Source organism: Athene noctua, chromosome Z, assembly GCF_965140245.1.
Source record: "Athene noctua chromosome Z, bAthNoc1.hap1.1, whole genome shotgun sequence".
NCBI lineage: Eukaryota > Metazoa > Chordata > Aves > Strigiformes > Strigidae > Athene > Athene noctua.
Genome location: NC_134077.1, coordinates 16,966,005 through 16,986,576, shown reverse-complemented (window position 1 = coordinate 16,986,576; position 20,572 = coordinate 16,966,005). Strand labels below are relative to the sequence as shown.

The window sequence follows — 20,572 nt, the reverse complement described above, 5'->3', positions numbered from 1 at the left end:
AGGGTTTTTACAGGCTGAAAACACATAGGTCAAATGCAAAGCTAGTGCAAGGCTAGGGTCTTCTTGAGATTGTGCCTGTTTATACTACAGCAGATTCGGCCTATGACGTTGCATGTTTAGCTTTCACAGAGATGGTACCCAATAGCAGAGAGGTTTTCTTCCTCCGCCTTAATCCTGCAAATATTTGTTTCTGAAGTATTTCTACCCTTGGCATTTCTATTGTTGAAAAGCCTTATTAACGAGGAGGGCTGGGAGGATCCAGCCATAAAGGCAGTATGATCTGGGGGTAGTATGTGAAAAATAGCCTATTTTCCCATCTGGCAAAACACTTAGCCATGTGCCTACAGGTGAGAAGAGGAATCCTGCTGAAGTCCATAGTGCCACACAGGACACAGCCGACGTCGACTTACTGCTCAGGGTGGGGCTTTGAGTCACGTTCATCCTCAGCAGCCAGGGGGTAGGGTCAGATGTTATTTCCTGCAGCTCACCGTCTGCTCCGTGGCTGTGCTCCCACAGGTACTAGGAGAAATGGATGTGAACTTGGTCACTGTATTGGCTATTCTAGCAGTCGCAGTTAGTCAGACGTCTGAGAGTAAGTAAAATTGCACTTTATCTATTTATATACTTTAATCTTCTAAAAGTAAAAGCAAAAAAGACCCAAAGGGTGTCTACCTGGAATTGTGTCTGCTTGAACCTTTGCAGATCCGTACAGGACCGCAGATGATAGCTTAGGGGTCTGTGCTATAGCATGGGAAGGTTACAAAAATGAAACCTGGTATCTTAAACTGCACGGAACAATTGGCATTTTTTTCAGGGGAGTCAGGTCTTCACTTTATCATTTCCTCAATGTTTCCACAACAAATCTGGGGAGTTTATGATTCTGTAAAATGGCTTAAGCAAGGAAAAGCCAAGTGGGTTATTTGTCATAGCAAACATTATCAAGAACATTGTAGCTGAAGGCATAAGACCTTTAAAGAAGTGATTTCCAGTGGGAAGACCTAATAAAATTTCACTATTTGTTTAGAAGGATCTCTCCAGTTCAGCTGCAGTTTCCTCCTTTCCAAGCTTCTTGAGAGGAAATATATTTAGAAAATCACTTGGTCTTTTTTCTTTAAAGTTAAATCACCCTGGGTGGCAAAGATTTAAAAAGCTTTTTATGCCAAACTTCATGTAACTGATTTCTTTCAGCAGAAAAGTGGGTTTGCATGCAGCTTTGCTCTGCATTTGGTGCAGCATGTCTCAAGGATTTGGGAGATCTAATAACATTTGCTTTTGGCTTCTTGCATTTTCATCAAAATTTAAAATTTTTCAAAACAAATTAGCCAGTGCTGCACTTAAATTAATAGTTTTTCTTTGTAGTTTTCTATTGTAAAATAAACTGTGTTCACAGGGAAGATAACTCAAATTTTGGAGCACTTCAGCCTTTGAGATATTCCTTTCTCAAGCTCCACTGGCTTCAGTAGGAGCAGGAATTGTGGAGTTCCTAGAGGGTTTAGACAACATGTAAGCAAAATCTGTCTATAAATTTTATCCTATTAAAATGGGCACTGCACTTGCTGGTGTGGGAAAGACTCTGCAAGTTCTTTTCCATTAGGTTTATGATCTGGCCACTCAGCAAGGTCTTGCACAATAGAACTGGCATGTGCATGTACAGGTCAAAGTAAAGGTTCTCTTAGGAGACTCTTAGAAGACACTCTTTTATACTGAACCATCTGGCACAGGAAAAAATAACTTTACCACCTAACTTTCCTCATGCAAACATGCATAGCAACAATATTCAAACGGCAGAACCCAGAGTAAAAATGGGCAGAACTGAATGTAGCTATCTGGGTACTGGCACACCCTACCCTGATCTGAATTAGATTTTGGGTTAACCTAACTAGGTTTAGGCTTCTTAGTCTGGCCATTATGCATCCCTTTATTTCAGGGTTACTGTACAGATACACAACTAAGATCTGGGCTGGTACATGCAAACTTTCAAAAGTTTCCTTTGCTTGTGGATGTGAATTGGTTGACAGAAGCCAGGCAAGCCATCTGGTGGCCAGAATTACACCCAACCACAGGCAGGAACATGGCCCTGCCAGGCAGTGCCAGAAAATGAGATCAAGTTTATTTTAAAGAGCATGAAAGGGATGGGTTTTTTTTTTATATAATGTAATTCAAAAGAACTTTTTGCAGTTTTACTTGGGAAAAAAAAAAAAAAAAAGGTAGTCTTCCATCATCCCATAACAGTGCCAGGGATTTACATAGTGCCAGATGCTGTCACACCTGCACTGAAGTGGGCAGCACTGCATGACACAGTATGGAGCAGGTTCAGTAAGGGAACTTACCTCAAAGGTGGTTGGTTTGAATTTCAATTTGAGAAGCCAGAAGTTCTGTTTCAGAAGCTCCTACATGTATTTCATCTTGAAGAGATGAAGAGAAAAATTTGTTAATTCCTATATAGTAAAAGCATCCAAAACAAGTGTTGAATGCTACAGGGTAGGAATAACAACTAAATAAGACTGTCTGGGTCTTCCTGAAGGAGTTAGCCAGAGTTATCCTAGTAAAGTTATTTCAGTAATGCTGGTCTGGTCAGAGAGAGGGTGATCTGCACAGTGTGGGAGATGGGTTCCCTCTTATCAAATTGTGTTGCTTTATAGAAAAAAACAGATGTATGTTCACATGACTTCTTTTTCCATCTTAATGTGCAAGACACTATGTGCTTTTTTCTTGCTAGAAATAGCAGAAATTTCACCTTCTGATAATGCATTGGATACTATTGTTTGTCTGACCACATCGATATTACATGCTGTTTTGCCAGTTTGCAGGCTGCATGTCCTTGATGCTCTGTTGCCCAGAGCATCAGGAATGTTGTATGGGTACAGACAGCTTGCAAACTGATAGTGATTTGATGGACGAAGACCCATTTGAAAATCATGACCTATATGATATGCCCATCTGTCCATCTTCAGACAGCCTTCCAGCCTTCAAAATGTCCATAGTAACAGCAGTCCTCATAGCAGAACAGGAAAAGCATCACTGCGTAACTTACTTTGTATTTATTCTTGGCCACAAAATTATGTAGTATGATTTATATATTTATATATTATGATTTATACTTTATTTATGGTTATTTCCACCACTTCAGCAGGTGTAGCTTAGAATTCCTTCTGTCTTTTGTTTATCTCTTTCTCAGAATTATGCTTTAACTGGGTGTATTACCGTGCAGTCAAAATAGTAGGGTGCATTAGAGCATTTTTTCAGCATATGACTTCCCCTCTCATCTCCAGCTCTCCTTGTTTTTAGAGAGTACAGCTATACTACATTTGCCAAAGATTCTAGCATCCTGCTTTGTTCACCTGCCAACCAGGATAAGAGCCTTCTGCATAACGATACAGGTTTTGACTTGCTTTAGGTTAAGATTAAAAGACCTAATTTGAGGTACTGAACTCTTAAAATAGCTTCAAATTTGGTTTAGATGAGAGGAACATTTTTTGGCAGATTCATGAGCAAATGAGTACTGAGCTGCCTTACAGTAATTAATATAAAGGGTAGGTGATATGATAGTAAATTTCTGTCAAGGATTCTCTGTTCATAAGCCAACACTGGATTAACAGCTGAAACCTGTCTATCGAAATGGCTGTATTGAGACCAGAGCATTTCAGTACATATCATGTTCTGACTAAGCGAGACATTAATCCCATTAATCAATGCAAAGTTGGTTGTTTGTTTTTTTTTTTTTCCCAGAGGTACAAAGCCTACTTTGTTACCACAAAAGAATTGCGTTAGGAAACACTAATGCCTGCTGCTAATAGCCCCAGGTGTGCCAAAGTTGTGCAACTGGTGCAAGCTGAATCTGTTCATGGTGAACTTGACACACATTAGCAGCAGGTCTCATATTTCAGCATATATATAGAAAGTGCCCCAGGTTTATGGATCTCACTGTGCAACAGAATCTGTTCCTTAGACCACACAGTATGTTGGGGGATCCCTTTCTGCTTAATAAATATACGCATCGCTGCTAGGCTCCCTTAGTTTGTGTAAGTGCAAAAGCCGTCCTTCTAGTTTTTTGGTTACATAGAAGAACATATGCACCATGGCCTTTCACTCAGCAGTCCATGGGTCACATCCAGTTGAAGAAGGCCAGCTAAGTTCTCTATCAGCAGTACTGACAGCCTCCTCTGTGCTGCCAGCAGGATTCAGGAGGGACCACCAAAGACCTGGTCAAAACACTAACTGCTGGAGTGAAACCTGTCAAGAAAAGAGGTGCACAAGGCCTGCCTAAGGCAGCTGGTGCAGAGAGAAATGGAGACAAGGACCAGAAATGCCTTTCCCGCTGTTCACACCTAGAGCTCAGCTTTTCTGATCATGTTTACTCAAGAGGCCAAAATGAAACCAAGCATAGTTAAGAGCAAGCACAGGGGTGGGGAACACAATGGGTCTATCACTCACCAGCTATTTGCGTTCTTCTCTACATTCTCCACCTGGCCCCACTTCATGAGGCAAAGACCTAGCCTGCTGTATTAAATTTTCTAAAGAAGAGCCTGGCTGAAACCTGGCTGCTGTGTTTCTCCTCGCCAGTGGTCTGCCCTATCCATATTGAGACACTAACCCAGTCCTACCTGCCTAAGAACTGCAGGCGGAGAGCAGCAGAACAGCCATGGGGCACTCCCACTGTATGCCATAGGAGGGCTCTTCATCAGGCCTGACAGTTTTCCTAACTAGGTAGACAAATCTAAGAATATCAGCTTGAAACTGAAGAAGGAGGGCAATGTTCTTTTTTGCCCCAGAAACTGAGTAGGCAGCAATAACTGCTTTTAATACTTCTCTCCTGAACCCTACATGACATGGCCTTTCTCAGCTGTTTAACATGTGGCTCTCAGGTTTGAGAATGATGATGAAAAAAGCAAAGCAGAAAGAATAAGAAAAGTTTCTGTGGACTGAGTTTGACCAGGTAGAGATAAGAAATAGAAAAAGAAACTTCTGGCAGTCAGAGACTTGATACTTACCAACAGAAGTGTAAAGACAGATATAATGACCAGTACTCATGGAGTTCTTTTTCCATCAGAGCTGCTGTTTTTGCTGTGCTTCATCTCTAGCACTCCAATTACATCAATTCAAACTCATCAAGTCTCACAGACTTTGGGGATCTTTTCCATTTAGGAGCAACATTTTACTTAAAAGAGCTTCTAACAGGTCTAGCTGAATGCAGGTGAAAACAATAATCTCTAGTTGCCTAGATCTTTTGATCCTTTCAGCCCTAAGAAATTGACTGACTACTGTGCCACCAAGATTTGACAGGCTTCCAAGAAAACAAACCACCGTGGGAAATTTAAATTAAGTTCTTGTGCTACATTCCTTGAACAACAAGCACTGTTTCAAAATAATTCAGCATTTCAGGAATTTTCTTTTTATTAAAGAAAAGAATCAAGCAGGTTTTTTTCAAATGTGCTAAACAGCTTATTCACAGTAGAAAGGAAAAGCTTTCTTTTCTCTCCACTTCTTCTGAAATTTATAAAGCTATACATAGCATGCTAAATAAATCCAGTATAATTAAAAGATTGGCAGTATTATATTCCACAAGTCACGTGCATCTGAAAAGGAGGTCCTTTTTAGTCATCTCTGAGAGAGAAGGTGGGGTGAGTGAAGGTATTTTTCCAGTTAATATCTTGCTTGCCCTCTGCAATGGTGCTTAACTTGCTCCAGTGGGGTTTTCTGAATGACTGAAGTATTTAGATGCCACTCAAAAATATCAAACAAAACCTTTAAAATAGGTCTTCCCCTGGTGAGACTTTCCAGGCAAAAAGCACCAAAACAGATAATATCACATTCTGAAATAATGACCGAGCAATCCCTGGGTGGACCTGTTGCAAGATCCATCTCTAAGCTTCTTGGTCCTTTCAGCAGCTACTTCAGCTTTTTGGTTAGAGGCTCAGTGTCAGAAAACAGATCTAAATAATTCTGGTGTAAGTAGCTGTGGATTTCTGATTGCGCCATTGAGCCAAATGACATGGCAGCACAGAAAAAATATCTCTGAGTGATAAATGGCACATGAAAGGCCATGCCAACATCCTTGTGGAAAACCACAGTTCTTTCCTTTTAACCACAGTTTAGACCAATGATTACTAATAAGCCTAATCTAATTGCTGAAACCATGGAAAATGTATGGTATTGGGTTGGGCTGAAATCATTAGCTTTGCTTATTACCTCCTGGTTCCTTCCCACTTGTGGGATTAGAGCATAATTACAGTAATAATGGCCTGGGCAATGGAGCTGCAGGATGGCTCAGTGCTCCAGGAAAGCAGCATCCCCTCTCCTGAGGCTCTGGAGAAGTACAGGAATTCCTTGGCTCACTGCCCTGATCATTCTTTAGACTCAGGAGGAAAAAAAAAATTTAAAAATCGCTTTTAAAACTGCCTCCCGTGTAAAAAGCTACCAGTTATCACAAGTGTCTCTGTCAGCACAAAATTGCTGATGACACTTTCATGTTATCTGACAAAAAGACCCTGATACAATGTATTCATCTGTGATTCAAAGATAATTATTTTTCCCATATTGTAGCTGTACTTTCATGCACAGAACAACAACAACAAAAAAGTGACAGTTTTTTTTTCATGAAAAATAGAGTGCAGATCAGAATTCCTCAAGGCAAACACCCATACAAACCTATGAAACCAAGACAGCCTCCTCAGGCACACACCTCAGATAAAAAGTTACCAGCAGGCTTTCAATCTCCTTAAGAAAAGCTTCTGTCTCTTTAGCAAGAACACAAGCACTGCCTCATTCACATTTTACACAAAATTTCCATTTGCTTTCCGTTGGTGTATTCACCAGTTTCACGTGCAGTCTGTTGCACGTTCTCATATTGAGAAGCACAGATTTTTGTATAGCTGCCTGAATTAGATTGCAGTGGCTTAATGCTCCAATTCAAAGACTAAGTGACCATCAGGTAATTGAACTCACTCTAAAGCTGCCACTCTAGTTCTAAAAGTAGTATCTAAAGCTGCAATTAAAAACAAGTTTCTAGAAGATGCAGTTCCTGCTAGCTAAGTTTCTCACAAAATGGCAGTCTGTCACGAGTGGCCAATGAGATACTCATAAATGTGGAGGTGTCAAGAATTTTGCTTTATTTTCCTTATATGAGTTTGTGTATATTTTTCCTTATAAATCTATAAAAATACAACAATATTAATTCCTTAATTTTCAGTTATAAATCATACAAATTGCTAGCCTAGTGCTGTGTAGTGTTCTATATTGCAGTATTGTCCTGGTTTTGTCTGGGATAGAGTTAATTTTCTTCCTAGTAGCTGGTACAGTGCTGTATTTTGGATTTAGTGTGAGATAATGTTGATAACACACTGATGTTTTAGTTGTTGCTAAGTAGTGCGTATCCTAAGGTAAGGATTTTTCAGTTTCCCATTCTCTGCCAGCAAGCAAGCATGGCCAGGACAGCTGACCCAAACTAGGCAAAGGGATATTCCATACCACAGGATGTCACACTCAGTACAGAAACTGGGGAATGTTGGCCAGGAGGTGCCAGCTGCTGCTCAGGGACTCGCTGGGCATCGGTCAGTGCGTGGTTAGTAACTGCACTGTGCATCACACATCTTTCCTGGGTTTTCTCTCTGTTTTTGTTGTATTCCTTTTCATTACAAATATTGTTGTTATATTTATTATTATTATATTTAATTTTATTTTAGTTATTAAACTGTTCTTATCTCAACCTGTGAGTTTTACTCTTTTTTTGATTCACCTCTCCATCCCACTGGGAGGGGGGGGAGTGAGCGAGTGGCTACGTGGTGCTTAGTTGCTCACTGTGGTTAAACCATGACAACCATAATGTACAATACAGATGGTTCAGATCTGAGGATCAAAGCAAGTGCATAAAGTGGGATGAGGGCAAGAGATGGTAGCCAGGCACTGGAGAAACCAGGTGAGGAAGAGTTCAGGAGACAGCTGGTTGACCCTTAGACCTCCTGTAATATCCATTCCACAGGAGACTGGCTGTGCTGACTGTGCCAAGTATTTTAGTTTACTGTACCCCAAAGAAACACAGAACCAGACCTTTCCAAAAATCATGGCTGGCAACCTCACATAGAGTTCAAAGTATAACTACTCTTCCTTGAGTTTTTATCCCACATAATCCTTCTGCCAGCAACAATCAACAAAAGTTCATACTTCAGTGTCACCAATGCTGTCTTGAGCCCTCAGAAAAGATTAAACTTAGTGGTGCTCAGTGAGCTGAATTCCCATTTGCAAACAATTCATTGGCTTTACAAGCAGCATGCTGTTGAAGAGAGAAGAGCAAAGGACAGCAGAGAAGTAAAACAGGTAACAATCACTTAATTATTCCTTCTGCTGCATATGATCATTTATAGTCCTCTCTGGGTTGCTGAGGAGGCAACTACTAGGCCAGCTGCTTTCTTGCCCCTTCCTTTCCGACTGTGAAATCCCAGTTCTGTCAGCAGCCCCACAGGTATGAAAGTCCCCTGTAATCTGCAGTGGATAGAGGTCTTTGGCAACTCTTGTTACATTTCCAGCTGCTTAAACTCACTGCTACAGCTTTGCTGGCATCTGTTATTCCAGCGCTCAGTGAGCACTCTTCTAAAGAACAAAGCACACAATCTTCTTGCTCACAGGAAAATTTTTAAGCAGATTTCTTACCTCCTGTTTACAGGAACTGAAATTGTTTTCTCCTGCTTCTTTTTTTCTTGCTCTATGACTCTTGAGCTCCAAGGTTAAATGATTACTTAAGAAACAGCATGATTTGTGGGCTAGGAAGAAAAAAAGCAGGAAGAATCAAAACAAGTAGGAAGAAGACTTTCCCCCCACTTCTCCCAGATTAGTTCATGGCCTGGGACACAAGGGTCCTTGCTGTGCTCACTCCGAAGCATGGGTTTGATCCTGAGACCCTCACACCCTAGATACATCCCTGAGCCACATAGCTTTGCTTGGCCTTGAGCTAATGGAGGGAATCACTTTCAGAAGATCTATTTCTGTGCTAAAGCAGTAAAAAATCAAACACCAAAATGTTAGTATTTGTCATCCAAAAAATCGTGAATTATGATCTGCTTTTTAAGGTTCAGTGACTTTTTGTTTTCGAGATGGCATTAGCAAGCAGGGAAAGATCTGTAGGAGATCATTCCCTAGTGGAGATACATTCAGCCATGAGAGCCCTTGGGGCAAAAGAAAACACAAAACTCAGCAACAGCATTAATAATTTCAAAGACAAGATAATGGACCTGATTCAACCTCACAAGGCAGAGCTTTTAAATTATACTCCTGATGCTCCCTGTGTCATTAACGTTGGTGATCTTTTTTCCTAAATAAAACCTTAAATATTTTTTAAAATCTTTATTTTACTGTAACAAGTCTTTACATATGTGTGCACAAGGAGAGGTGGAAGAAACTGTTCTTTAAGCAACGAAAACATCCATCTGTCTTGTGGGAGAAGCTGAGAGAATGGTATCTCATTTCATAACCTGTAAAGATAACTTACCCTTGGCAACTCTCTGAAATGCTCTTCCACTAGGGTGTGCAGCATGGGAGTGCAGCAGGAGTCAGAAGTCTGTCTGCAGGTACAGGGCTAGGACCTCACTGGGATCATGGAGCCATGGTGGTATGGCTCATGTAATTGGTGTGCTGCAATGGAGGGATATGAGATTTTAGGAAAAACATGCTGGAAGGCGAGGAGAGGGAGTTGCCCTTTATGCAAGAGAGTGGCAAGAATGCATGGAGCTCTGTCTGGGGGTGGATGGTAAGCCAACTGAGAGCTTAAGGGTCAGGATTATTGGGCAGACCAACATGGGTGACATTGTAGTGGGTTTCTGCTATAGACCTCCTAAACAGGAAGAAGTAGATGAGGCCTTCTTCAAACAGCTGGAAAAAGCCTCAAGTTCACAGGCCCTGGTCCTTCTGGGGAACTTTACCCTGATATTTGCTGTAAGGATGATACAGCAGTGCTCAAGCAATCTACAAGATTTCTTAAGTGCATTGATGACATCTTCCAACACAGTCAAGGAACCAACAAGAAAAAGTGCTCAGTTGGACCAGATACTTGCAAACAAGGAAGAACTGGTCAGGGACATGAAAGTCAGAGGCAGCATTGGCTGCAGTGTCCATAAGATGGCGGAGTTCAGGACCCTAGAAGATCAGGGCAAAAAGCAAGATCATAGCCCTGGATTTCACAAGATTAGTTTTACAACCTCTTCAGAGACCTGCTTGGAAGAATCCATGGCATATGACCCTGGAGAGAAGAGGGCAGCTGGCTAATATTGAAGGATCACCTTCTCCAAGCTCTAGAAAAGTCTGTCCCAGCAAACAGAAAACCAAGCAAAGTGTCAGGATGCCTGCATGGATGAGCACAGAGCTCCTAACTAAACCTGAACATAGCACCAAAGTGTGGAACAAAGGGGTGGAAGCAAGTGCCCAGGTGGTATATAGAGTTGCTGTCTGATCATGCAGGAATGTGGTTAGGAAAGCCCAGGCTAAGCTACAGTTGAATCTATCAAAGAATGTGACATGCGACAAGAAGGAATGCTACAAATACATAAGTAGAAAAAAAAAAAAAAAAAGAGAAGGGAATATGTGAACCCACTGCTGAATTCAGCAGAGCAACTGATGACAAATGACATGGATAAGGCTGAGGTACTCAACACCTTCTTTGCCTTGTTCTTTACCATTCAAACTGGCCTTTGAGAATCCCAGGTCCCTGAGACCAGAGGAAAAGTCTGGATCAAAGAAGACTTATCATCAGTGGAGGAGGACCAAATTAGGGAGCACTTTAAAAACTGGACCTACATAAGGCCACATGGACAGATGAGATGCACCACCCACGAGTGGTGGCTGGCTGATGTCACTGTGAGGCCACTGTCATTTATCTCTGGGCAGTCATGGTGACTGGGAGAGGTTCCTCAACACTGGAGAAGAGCAAATATAACTCCTATCTTCAAGAAGGGCAAGAGGGAGTATCCAGGGAACTATAGACTGGTCAACCTCACCTCAGTCCCTGGGAAGCTGGTGGAGGAAATCCTCCTGGAAAGCATTTCCAAAGATCTGAAGGACAAGACGGTGATCAGGACTAGTCAGCATGGATTTATCAAGGGGAAATCATGCTTGACTAAGCTGATAGCCTTCTACAGTGAGGTGACTAGCTTGTTGTTGAAGAGAGCAGTGGATGTTGTTTACCTCAACTTCAGTAAAGCCTTTTATACTGTCTGCCCTAATATCATCATGGAGAAGCTGTCAAAGTACAGGTTAGATGAGTGAATAGTGAGGTGGACTGAAAACTGGACAAACAACCAGGTCCAGAGGGTTGTGATCAGTAACATAAAGTCCAGTTGGAAGCAAGTCACCAGTGGTGTTCCCCAGGGGTCAGTATGAGGGCCAATGCTGTTCAACATCTTCATTAATAATCTGGATAGGACAGAATGTGCCCTTAGGAAGTTTGCAGATGATAAAAAACTTGGAGTAGTGGCTGATGCACTCATGGTTTTGCTGTCTTACAGATAGATCTCAACAGGCTGTAGAAATGGGCAGAGAGGAATATCATGAAGTTCAACAAGGGGAAATGGGAAGTCCTGCATCTGGGACAAATAACACTAGGCAGCAGTACATGCTACGGCCTGGTAGGGAAGGGAAGAAGAAATCTGTTTGGTTTGTTTACTTGGTTCACAGGACCTTCAGGGCCTTTTAATGAGGGAAAGAGAACGAATACATGACTTGCTTAGGCACAGAGAATGGCTGCTTGCCTTATAAAATGGCATTAATTATGGTGATCGCATTACCAGGGGTTGGGAGCAGGGGGTACTGGTCACAGGGTCAAGGGAGGGGATCCTTCCCCTCTATTCAGCACCAGTGAGGACACATCTGTAGTGCTGGTCCAGTTCTGGGATCCCCAATTCAAGAAAGACATGGACTTGCTGGAGAGAGTCCAGTGAAAGACTACGAAGATGATGAAGGGACTGTAACATCTTGTGGTATGAGGAAAGGCTGAGAGTGCTGGGGTTGTTTAGCCTGGAGAAGAGACAGCTCACGGGAGTTCTCATTCAAGGTGTGTTCTTATCATTCCCATACCTGATGAGAGTGAAAGAAGAGGGAGCCAGGCTTTTCTCAGTAGTGCCCACTGACAGGACAAGAGGCAATGAGCACAAATTAAAACACATGAAATTCAGTCTGAACACAGGAGAATGTTTGGTTTGGGTTTTTTTGCTGTGAGGATAGTCGAACACTGGAGCAGGCTGCCCAGCTATGTTGTGGAGTCTCCATCTAGGAAATATTCAATAGATGTCTGGACATGGTCCTGGGCAAGTCGCTCCAGGTGGCCTTACCTGAGCAGGGGGTTTGGGCCAGATGATCTCCAGAGGTCCTTTCCAATCTCACCTATTCTGTGATTTTGTGAAATCAAGCTATGACTTGTCCCCTTCATATCTATGTTGTTTCTAACATTGTTATTACTCTTTTTAGCTTTGTTTCCTGGGGCCTTTAACTGTTGCACAAAAGTTTCAGATGAAATTCCCAAAGGAATTCTCCGAAGAGTGGAGAGGTTTGAAATCCAGACAGCGGATGGTCTGTGTCACCTAGAAGCTGTTATGTAAGAGATGTTTTGGGTCGTTCATTGTGAAAAGGGTGTTGTCAAGTTAAAACCTACTAGGCACCATTCAAACCAGTAGAATCTTAGAATGCTAACACTAATTCAATTAAAAACAAGATTGTGTGTGATTTAAGAACTGTCCTTCCTTGTGCTACTTAAAATTCTGACTGCTAAAAATTAATTTCCTTTCCAGTAATAATATTGATTGTTATTCAGCCTGCACTAACTTTCACACTTGCTTTATTTTCAGAACTGAAGAATGACTCATGTACCTTTAAGACTTGTCTGGTTTTTTCCAACTATTGATCCTCTGCAAACTTTGCCTAAACTCATTAAATTAGCTTTACTTTTGAACATAAGTTATTTCAAATTTTTTTTTTTTTTTATTTTGGCTGGTACAATATCACAGTGTTTGGGTTAAATTGATAAATTTTTAAGACAATGTTCTGGACATATTTTATTTCTAGACATTTGCATGATGATTATGAGAATAATAACAACAATAACCACAACAATAATAGTAACAATAACAACACTAATAATAATAATAATAATAATAATAATAATAATAGGTCCACTTGTTTATTTGCCATAGAATTGTACTGGTTTGCACAGTTCTTTTCAGACCCACTGAAGTAGTAAAGCTTTTTTCAGATGTTGGAAGACAAGTGTAATCACGTAATCCTTAGATCCTAATTTTTACATATTTGAAACCAGACAAAAGTGAACAGAGATAGTATAAAATGTAATTTAGGATTAACCAATTTGAACTTTGTGGTCTTCATAGGTGAGTGATAAGTATGATCATTGGGAGTTTTACATTTTTTCTTTAAAACTGACAACTAATTTTTGCTCTGGCAGTCTCTACATAGAAGGCAGAAAGTTCTGTGTGAGCCCACGGATTAGAAAATTTAAAAAATGGATGAAGAAGCACAAGATTCCCAGAAAAAAACCTCATGGTAGGAAGCATAGAAGAATTATTAAAAAGAAAAGAAACGGGAACATGATGAAGCAAGCCCCATGATGAAGATACCTGTGGCATATGGCACTGCGAACAAAGATAACAGACTTCATCAATGATGTATGACTGTAGCATTAAAATGACCTTTCACATGTCTGTGTGCTAGAGAAAGCAGCGGCAGAAAACATCACCTGCACACAAGAATTATGTTGGTCAGATTACCAGCCAAACGTCTTGTAGTAAATGCTTGCTGTACCTACTAGATCTGTCGGTAGACTTAAATCCTCCTCTCTCACACTCTGCTTTCTTGACAACCTCCACTGTTATTTCTATTTTAACATGCCAGTATGCAGTTCCTTCTCATTGCTTAATTTTCCCAGTCCCATTCATGGTCTTTTTTCTTCCTTGTCTGCAATCATCTTTGTGCTGTTGCCTGTTTTGCTTCTATTCTTCCAGTCATTTATCTTTCTTTTCTTCTTACATAATTTTACAGATACCTTTCTAGATACTAGTTCAGTTGGCCAAAACCATGTATCTTTTACCTGTTCCAAACAACCTCTGCTCCCAGGTGTTATTATCATGACATATCATTTCAGGCTCAAAGTGTAGCATCTGAAGCTGTGCAATAAAGATAATCTCTAAAGCTTTTGTTAATTAAATTCTCTGTTCAAATCCTTCAGTTGGGTCCTTCCTACCCTCTTTGCTGAACTTCTTGTAATTAGCATTGAGGACTGCACATGTCCATCAGGCCTTTCTCTGAAGATTAACAATTATACCAAGTCTGACTACCCACTCCATAGCTTCCGTCCCCCTGCACAGCGCTGCCTTCTCAAGTGTGGCACAGTCTCCAATTCCCTCCCTCCTTCCTTGGAAACTTCAAACTAATTTAGTATTTCCACAAAGCCATCATAGTCAAAGACACTTTTGCTCAGACACATATACATGGGAAGCAGCAAATGAGGTAAAGGAACATCTTAAAAAGAGTAAGTGCCATAGAATGCATATGTTAAATATTTACTTAGTGAGCCAAAAATACGTAATATAGCAGTATAATTCTGTTCTTCCTCCTTTTCCCCTCGTAATTAGTTTGTTTTCACTGCTTTTGACTTAAATCAGCTCCTCATAGTTGTCTCTTGTATTTGTTTTTTAATTGTTATGCCTAACTACATGCCGCGAACATGGGAGAAAGCAAGGCAGATGAAGCAGCTGCTGATAGGTTCCCTAAATAAAATAAAGATGAAGAACTGTAGCAAGATCACTAGAGAATAGGTAGCATAATCCCACAGAGGTATATCTAATGAAAGAAACTGACTCCTTCCAAAACAGGTAAGAGAAAACAAGAAACATAATTATCTTCTCTGATGAGCCAACAGCCTCCTACCAGGCATGAGGCAACTTATCTAACTCTTCTTTCAGCTTCTAGGGAATATTGTGTACACCATGTACATTGGCACAGCTCCATGCCTTCTGCAGTGACATGCAGGAAGCCTTCTGCCAGGAGCAGGACCTGGGATTGCTCTCTCTGACTCTGAACATGCACACAAGCTCTTCCTCCCAAATGCTGGGTTCAGTGTGCTGGGCAGGCAGAGGAAGTGACCCTGGATGATGCAAGCTGAAATGGCACATCTTTTACACCGTTTCATTTGCACTCTGAGGCTGCACTGCCTGGACACCACACAAATATAGCAAATGGGTGTTTCACAGAATCCAGTGTTCCTGGGCCCAGATCAGCAGAGCACCAGGAACGCTAAACTGCTGAAATATATTACACTACAGTATTGGTGTCTTACTGTTTCTGCAGTACTATTATTCCTCATGTTCTGCTCTGGATTCCAGATTTTACCTTCATGCTTCTCTCTCAAGGATGAGGCACCCTCACAGATTTCTGGGTGGGTTCATGATGGCATCTCAGCTCATCATGGATTTTCCAGTGCCCTTGTGAGCATATAGAGTGTACCCTAGAGTACTGACTGAAGTATGGAGCATACCCTAATTTCCATGCCTGTTCTACTGGAGAAGATACTCAGCACTTCACAGGATTAGTGTATACAACTAATTTTCCAGGCTGATGCAGGCATGTCTGAGACCCCTGTGAACCATCTGACTGTTTCACTTACGGGATCATTAAGTATTGCCACTTGGTAAGGCAAGTCAGGAAAGTTTGGGAGATTAGAGAAAGAAGGAACTAAAATCAAGGTGACAGTATGGCTAAGAAAAAGTGAAACTGTTGCTCTAGATGAGAGCACAGCAGTGCTGCCATTAATAGTGGGAACTCCTGGATGCTCCGTCTGTTACAGTAAGTCCCTGTTGGTTTAGGCATGGGCTGCTGGGAAGCTCCGTACAGTGCTGGCTTACAGACCTGTCTGCTGCCAGCTGTAAGAAGAACACAGCACAGCTGAGGCTCTCTCTCTGGTTTGGCGAGTGGTATCTGCTTCCTACTGGTGACCTCTTTTTGTACCGTCAGCTTTCCTGGCCCCCATATCTTACCATTCGTAACTGTTCAACCATTACTGCTTTGTATTTGAAATTACAACACTCCTGCAGTTCCTCCTCTTACACATACTGTATAAAAGCAGCAAAGTATGATCTAGATGTACTTTTATAGCTTTAAAAGCTGTAATTGTTATGTCACAAATATTTTAAGGCTCTAATGCTATTGAAATATTTGCATTTACTGGACCTACTTTAAAAGACAGGCTTTGATGGTTTTGTTTACATCTCCTAGTTCTGCAGAGTATATGTTACCTTGTATTACATTGTCCTGGATTCAGATCAAATTGAGACATTATGACATGAAAGAAGTCTTTTCCCAGCTATCAACTGTGTTTCAAGTTTGGGTTCCTGTGCCTTCTTTTGGAAACTGGATTAGAAAAAACTACTAGTCATTCAACCTAAAAAACTTTATTCCCTGATATTGGTGTATGAAATATCAAAACAGCACTTGAAAGATGCAGTTTCATTTATCCCTGAACCCTGACACACTAATATGTAAAAGAAAAACCTTCCAGTTCCCAAACCTTCACTTGGGTGACCTCACTCCCTCTGTACCTGAGCATTATTTTTGACCTTTGCTATTATGTACTTGGCAACAAAATAAAATCAATACTATTTTTTAGTAAAGTAATCTCAACATTTTGTTTTGTGGAAGAGATTATTGCGACACATGATTTTGTTTTCCCTGAAGATGCTGGCTAAATCTCTCTTTTCAATAGGTTTAGGTGCCTAAAGCTGTACTTGTCTGCGTCTGAAGACCCCAGTGAGTATTTTAGTGACTTAGAAGGGTAGTTCCCACTGAATTAAATCCAGATTAGGTCTGTAAATAATATTCTTGAAAATTGCAATAAATTCACTCTTAAACGTTTTAAGAAATGGTTTTAATAATCTGGCTGTTTCATATATTTAAAAAGTTATTAACCTAATGTGACAATCTCCATCTCTCTAGAAGGCTTTGGAGAAAAAAGTCACAGATATAATTGCTTAAGAATTACTAAACAGAAGCAAAGAAGCTCTTGAGAAAAAAACAGCACCCTAAATTTGATACACTGGCTTAAAACTAGAAGTAAATGTGAGTCATCAGACAGCAAACACTTTTCTTTCAAAACAGTACTGGATTAGGAAATCCCACCCTCTTTTACAGGACTGAAAAATGGTGAGAGAGACTCAAGATTCAAACTGGATTTTAACAGAGAAAAAGGAAGCTTGTGTGTCCTCTCACTAGCAGCATCTGAGAATGTTTCTGCTCCAAGGTTATTCTGAGTTACTCTGACTTTTTTTAGTAATACCATCTTTATTAAATGGACCTCTGCTTTCTCGGGTTTCCAGATCTAAGGTTACTGAGGTGCAGCATTCATTTTGGTACATTAGTCCAAACTGCCGAATACAGCCTCGATTGAAAATCTCGCTGGACCAACTGGTTAAATTCTAGAGCCATGAAAGGAAAATTATCTGCATTCTCAGAAGCTGGTCTAGAAATAGTGGTAATCACATATCCGGAGCATAATTTGGTTAGAGGACTATAATTAATTACATAAGAGGTTTGGAGCAAAATTCACCAACAAGACAAGAAATTAATATAAAGTAATTGTAGTCTATCCTAATAGCAGTATAGGCAGATTCTTTCTGGTGAAGAAATAATAGCAATTTTTTTGTAAGTATTCCCTTGCAACATACTTGGTGACAGGTAAAGCAGATAGGAGCCTCATAAAGCTGAATAAAAAGAATAAGGCTATTGGCCACAATTAGAAGTTGTACGGATTAGTAAGAAAAAGTAGTAGATCTTAGGCTATAAAGAATAAAACTAGTCAAACCAGTCTGCAAGCGGGGGATGTCTGGACTTGATTTAAGTTTAAATTAGCATCTGGATCCAGAAGCATCCTGAGGAGGTTTAGCAACACAGATTTGATACCTGGTTTCGGAATTTAACTTCAGATAATTATTAAAAAACTGGTAATGCATTGTGTCCTTAACCTCAGTTTTAAACTTGTGAAAAACCAGCAACTGTCACATTTTAACTTGTAGCTTTCCTTCGTCATCTGCAGGAAGTGATCTTTAAATGTGCTTCAGTACTGGTGCAAGAGGAGAATATTTTAATTTTATTGGCTATAAGAGATTAATTTGGTGTTTGGGTTTTTTTGCAAATACACAACTTTAATAGCAATAATTTCATGCATGTCTATGTCAAACTATCTTCTATAACACAGAAAGTTAATGGCAAAGACTATGGGACCTCATTCATTATCTTGCACCATGGACCATGGAAAAGAAAGCAGTAATACAGATTGTCTCCCCAAGCTAATCTTAGTCATTTTGGCACCTTTTTTTAATCAAATCTGTAATAAAGATGAAAAGATTGCTATTTACATCTGCATTTATTGTTGACTACACACCAAAAAAACAATTGCAAGTTATCAGAAAAAAACCCCACCACCATGTAAGTGCAGGCTTACAGGTGAGCAGATTCATGGTGTCAGGGAGCAGCAAGGGCAGGCTGCTCTGCAAGGGTGGGTGAGCCAGGAGCTGGACGTGACAACAAGGCAGGCAGGGTAGCGACCTCACCGACAAGGGCATGCTCTCCCAGCGCCCAAACGAAAAAGCAGAGCAGGGCCAGTGGCGGCAGGCAGGGCCAGCCAAGAGTACAGGTTTCTGGACACCAAAGAGTGTCCTCGCAGCTCCTTGTCACACAGCTCTTCTCACTGCAATCCCATCCCAGGCTACACGAGCACATTGTACCAGACACAGCCTTGCACACAGGCAGCCAAGCTCCCAGGGAGCAGGGGAGGAGCTGCAAGATCTCAGGGTGCACACAAAAGCCCTAACATGAGCTCCCAGAAATTCAGAGAGATGGACTGCTTCATCTCCTCCTGACCATCTGTTCTTTAAAGCCACAACAGTCCAAGTCTGGACTTGGTGGCCACCAAAGCATATAATGAAGAGTCTGCCCTAGGAACCCATTTTGAAGTCTAGAACAAGGACACAGTTCTGGGTTTGTACTGGTTGAGGTTTTTGGTGTGGGGTTTTTTTTTGTTTGTTTGTTTGTTCGTTCATTTGTTGGGTGTTTTTTTTGTGGTAGGATGGGAAAAAGGAGGAACTGAAGTTTTAGGTTCTCAGAGCAGAAGACCTACTTTTCTAACAAGAAGTCCGTTTGTTCTGTAGGTACAGAAGGTAACAGTGTGTCTACATGATGTAACTATGCCATCCTCTGTTGAATCTGCATTTTGTCAACGTGTTTTTCAAGAATTACAAATGGAACTGGCTTGTACATGGACTGGCATAAGCTTATCAGAAGGCTGCAGGGTAACATGGGCAAACAAAAACTTGTGTAAATTTCTCAGTAGTATTTCTCAATCCTTGCACTACAGAGTTATATGATAAATGCATGATTTTACATGATAGAACAGTTGAAAGAGACTGAACAAATAGGATAGGAAATTAACACTTTCAATGACAGTGTTTCCCTTTCTTTTGTATTATTTTCACCTGTCCCTAGACGGTGGAAATAACACGGTTCTGACACCCCGATACTGTGTGGGGTGAGCAAGGCGGTGTCTTCTGTTGCTGTGGTAATCCAATCTTACAGAACCTGACCGCAGCTGCTAAGGGAGTGTATTTCTTTGACTTGAGCAGTGTTTTACCAACAAATTATCCAGGCATTAAAATCTGTGTGTGATTTTTATCAAGCAGTTTCCCATCTGCAACAAAGGTCTGTACTCCCAGTACTGGCAGGGATGACGCCTCTGGGGACACTCATAATTAGTTAGATATAAATCATCACAAGGCCTGAAAGCTACAGAGGTCGGCATGTGAAACCCATCCATTAGCTAATTGTCAATTTGCCAAATAAGAATAATGCCATGACATACGGCTTGGCACACTGTGGGTTTAACAAGCTGGGAAGAGACTGTTCCAGGAGGATCTGGGGCAGGTAGGGCAGGACATCATATCCCACGTGAAGCAATCTCGCTGGCACAGCCGCCGAGAGCGCCCCGTCCATCGCCACGGGCAAGGGCGATGTCACGGGCCTAGGCCGTACGGCTGCGCTTCCCCGGGCGAGTTACCTGCACCGCAGACCCCGGCGCGCGCCGCACGGCCTCTCAGCCCCTCACCCGGCGGCCCTGCGCGCCCGGTCCCAGCCCTGGGCGCGGCCGGGACCCCCGGGGCCGGGGCCGGGGCCGGGGCCGGGGCGACACGTCGGGCGGCCCTCGGCGGGGCCGGGCGGGCCGGGCCTCCCGTTGCCGGGCAACCGGCTCCTCGCCTAGCCGGGGCCCGGCAGCCGTCCTACTCTCACCCGCGGTCGGCAGCGCGCTCCCATTGGCTGCCCCCGCGCTGCGCTCGGCTCCCATTGAGCGCCCGCCGCCGCTGCCGCGTCCTCATTGGCGCGCCGCCCTCTGGCCACGCCGCGTCACTGTCTCACACCATCCCCCCCGCCCTCTCCGCCAGCGGCGGGCCGGCCGGCGGGCGGGACCTGGGCGGTGGCAGCGGTGATTGGCGGAGGGAGCTGCCGCTCAGGGCGCGGGCCGGAGCCCGGGCGGCGGGGGCTG

The 20,572-nt window shown here is 42.1% G+C and overlaps 1 protein-coding gene across 3 annotated transcripts in view; it reads left to right on the top strand.

Moving 5' to 3' along the window:
• Window positions 1-16,616, top strand: part of TMEM267 (transmembrane protein 267) — a 45,578-nt gene extending 28,962 nt beyond the window's left edge. For all 3 annotated transcript variants that reach the window (XM_074931209.1, XM_074931211.1, XM_074931210.1), the window contains exons 4-6: window positions 517-592; window positions 12,448-12,574; window positions 13,436-16,616. In XM_074931209.1, coding sequence (XP_074787310.1) covers window positions 517-592; window positions 12,448-12,574; window positions 13,436-13,598 — 366 coding nt within the window. In that variant the 3' untranslated portion in view covers window positions 13,599-16,616. The remainder of the gene's footprint in view (window positions 1-516; window positions 593-12,447; window positions 12,575-13,435) is intronic.
• Window positions 16,617-20,572: the final 3,956 nt, after the last annotated feature.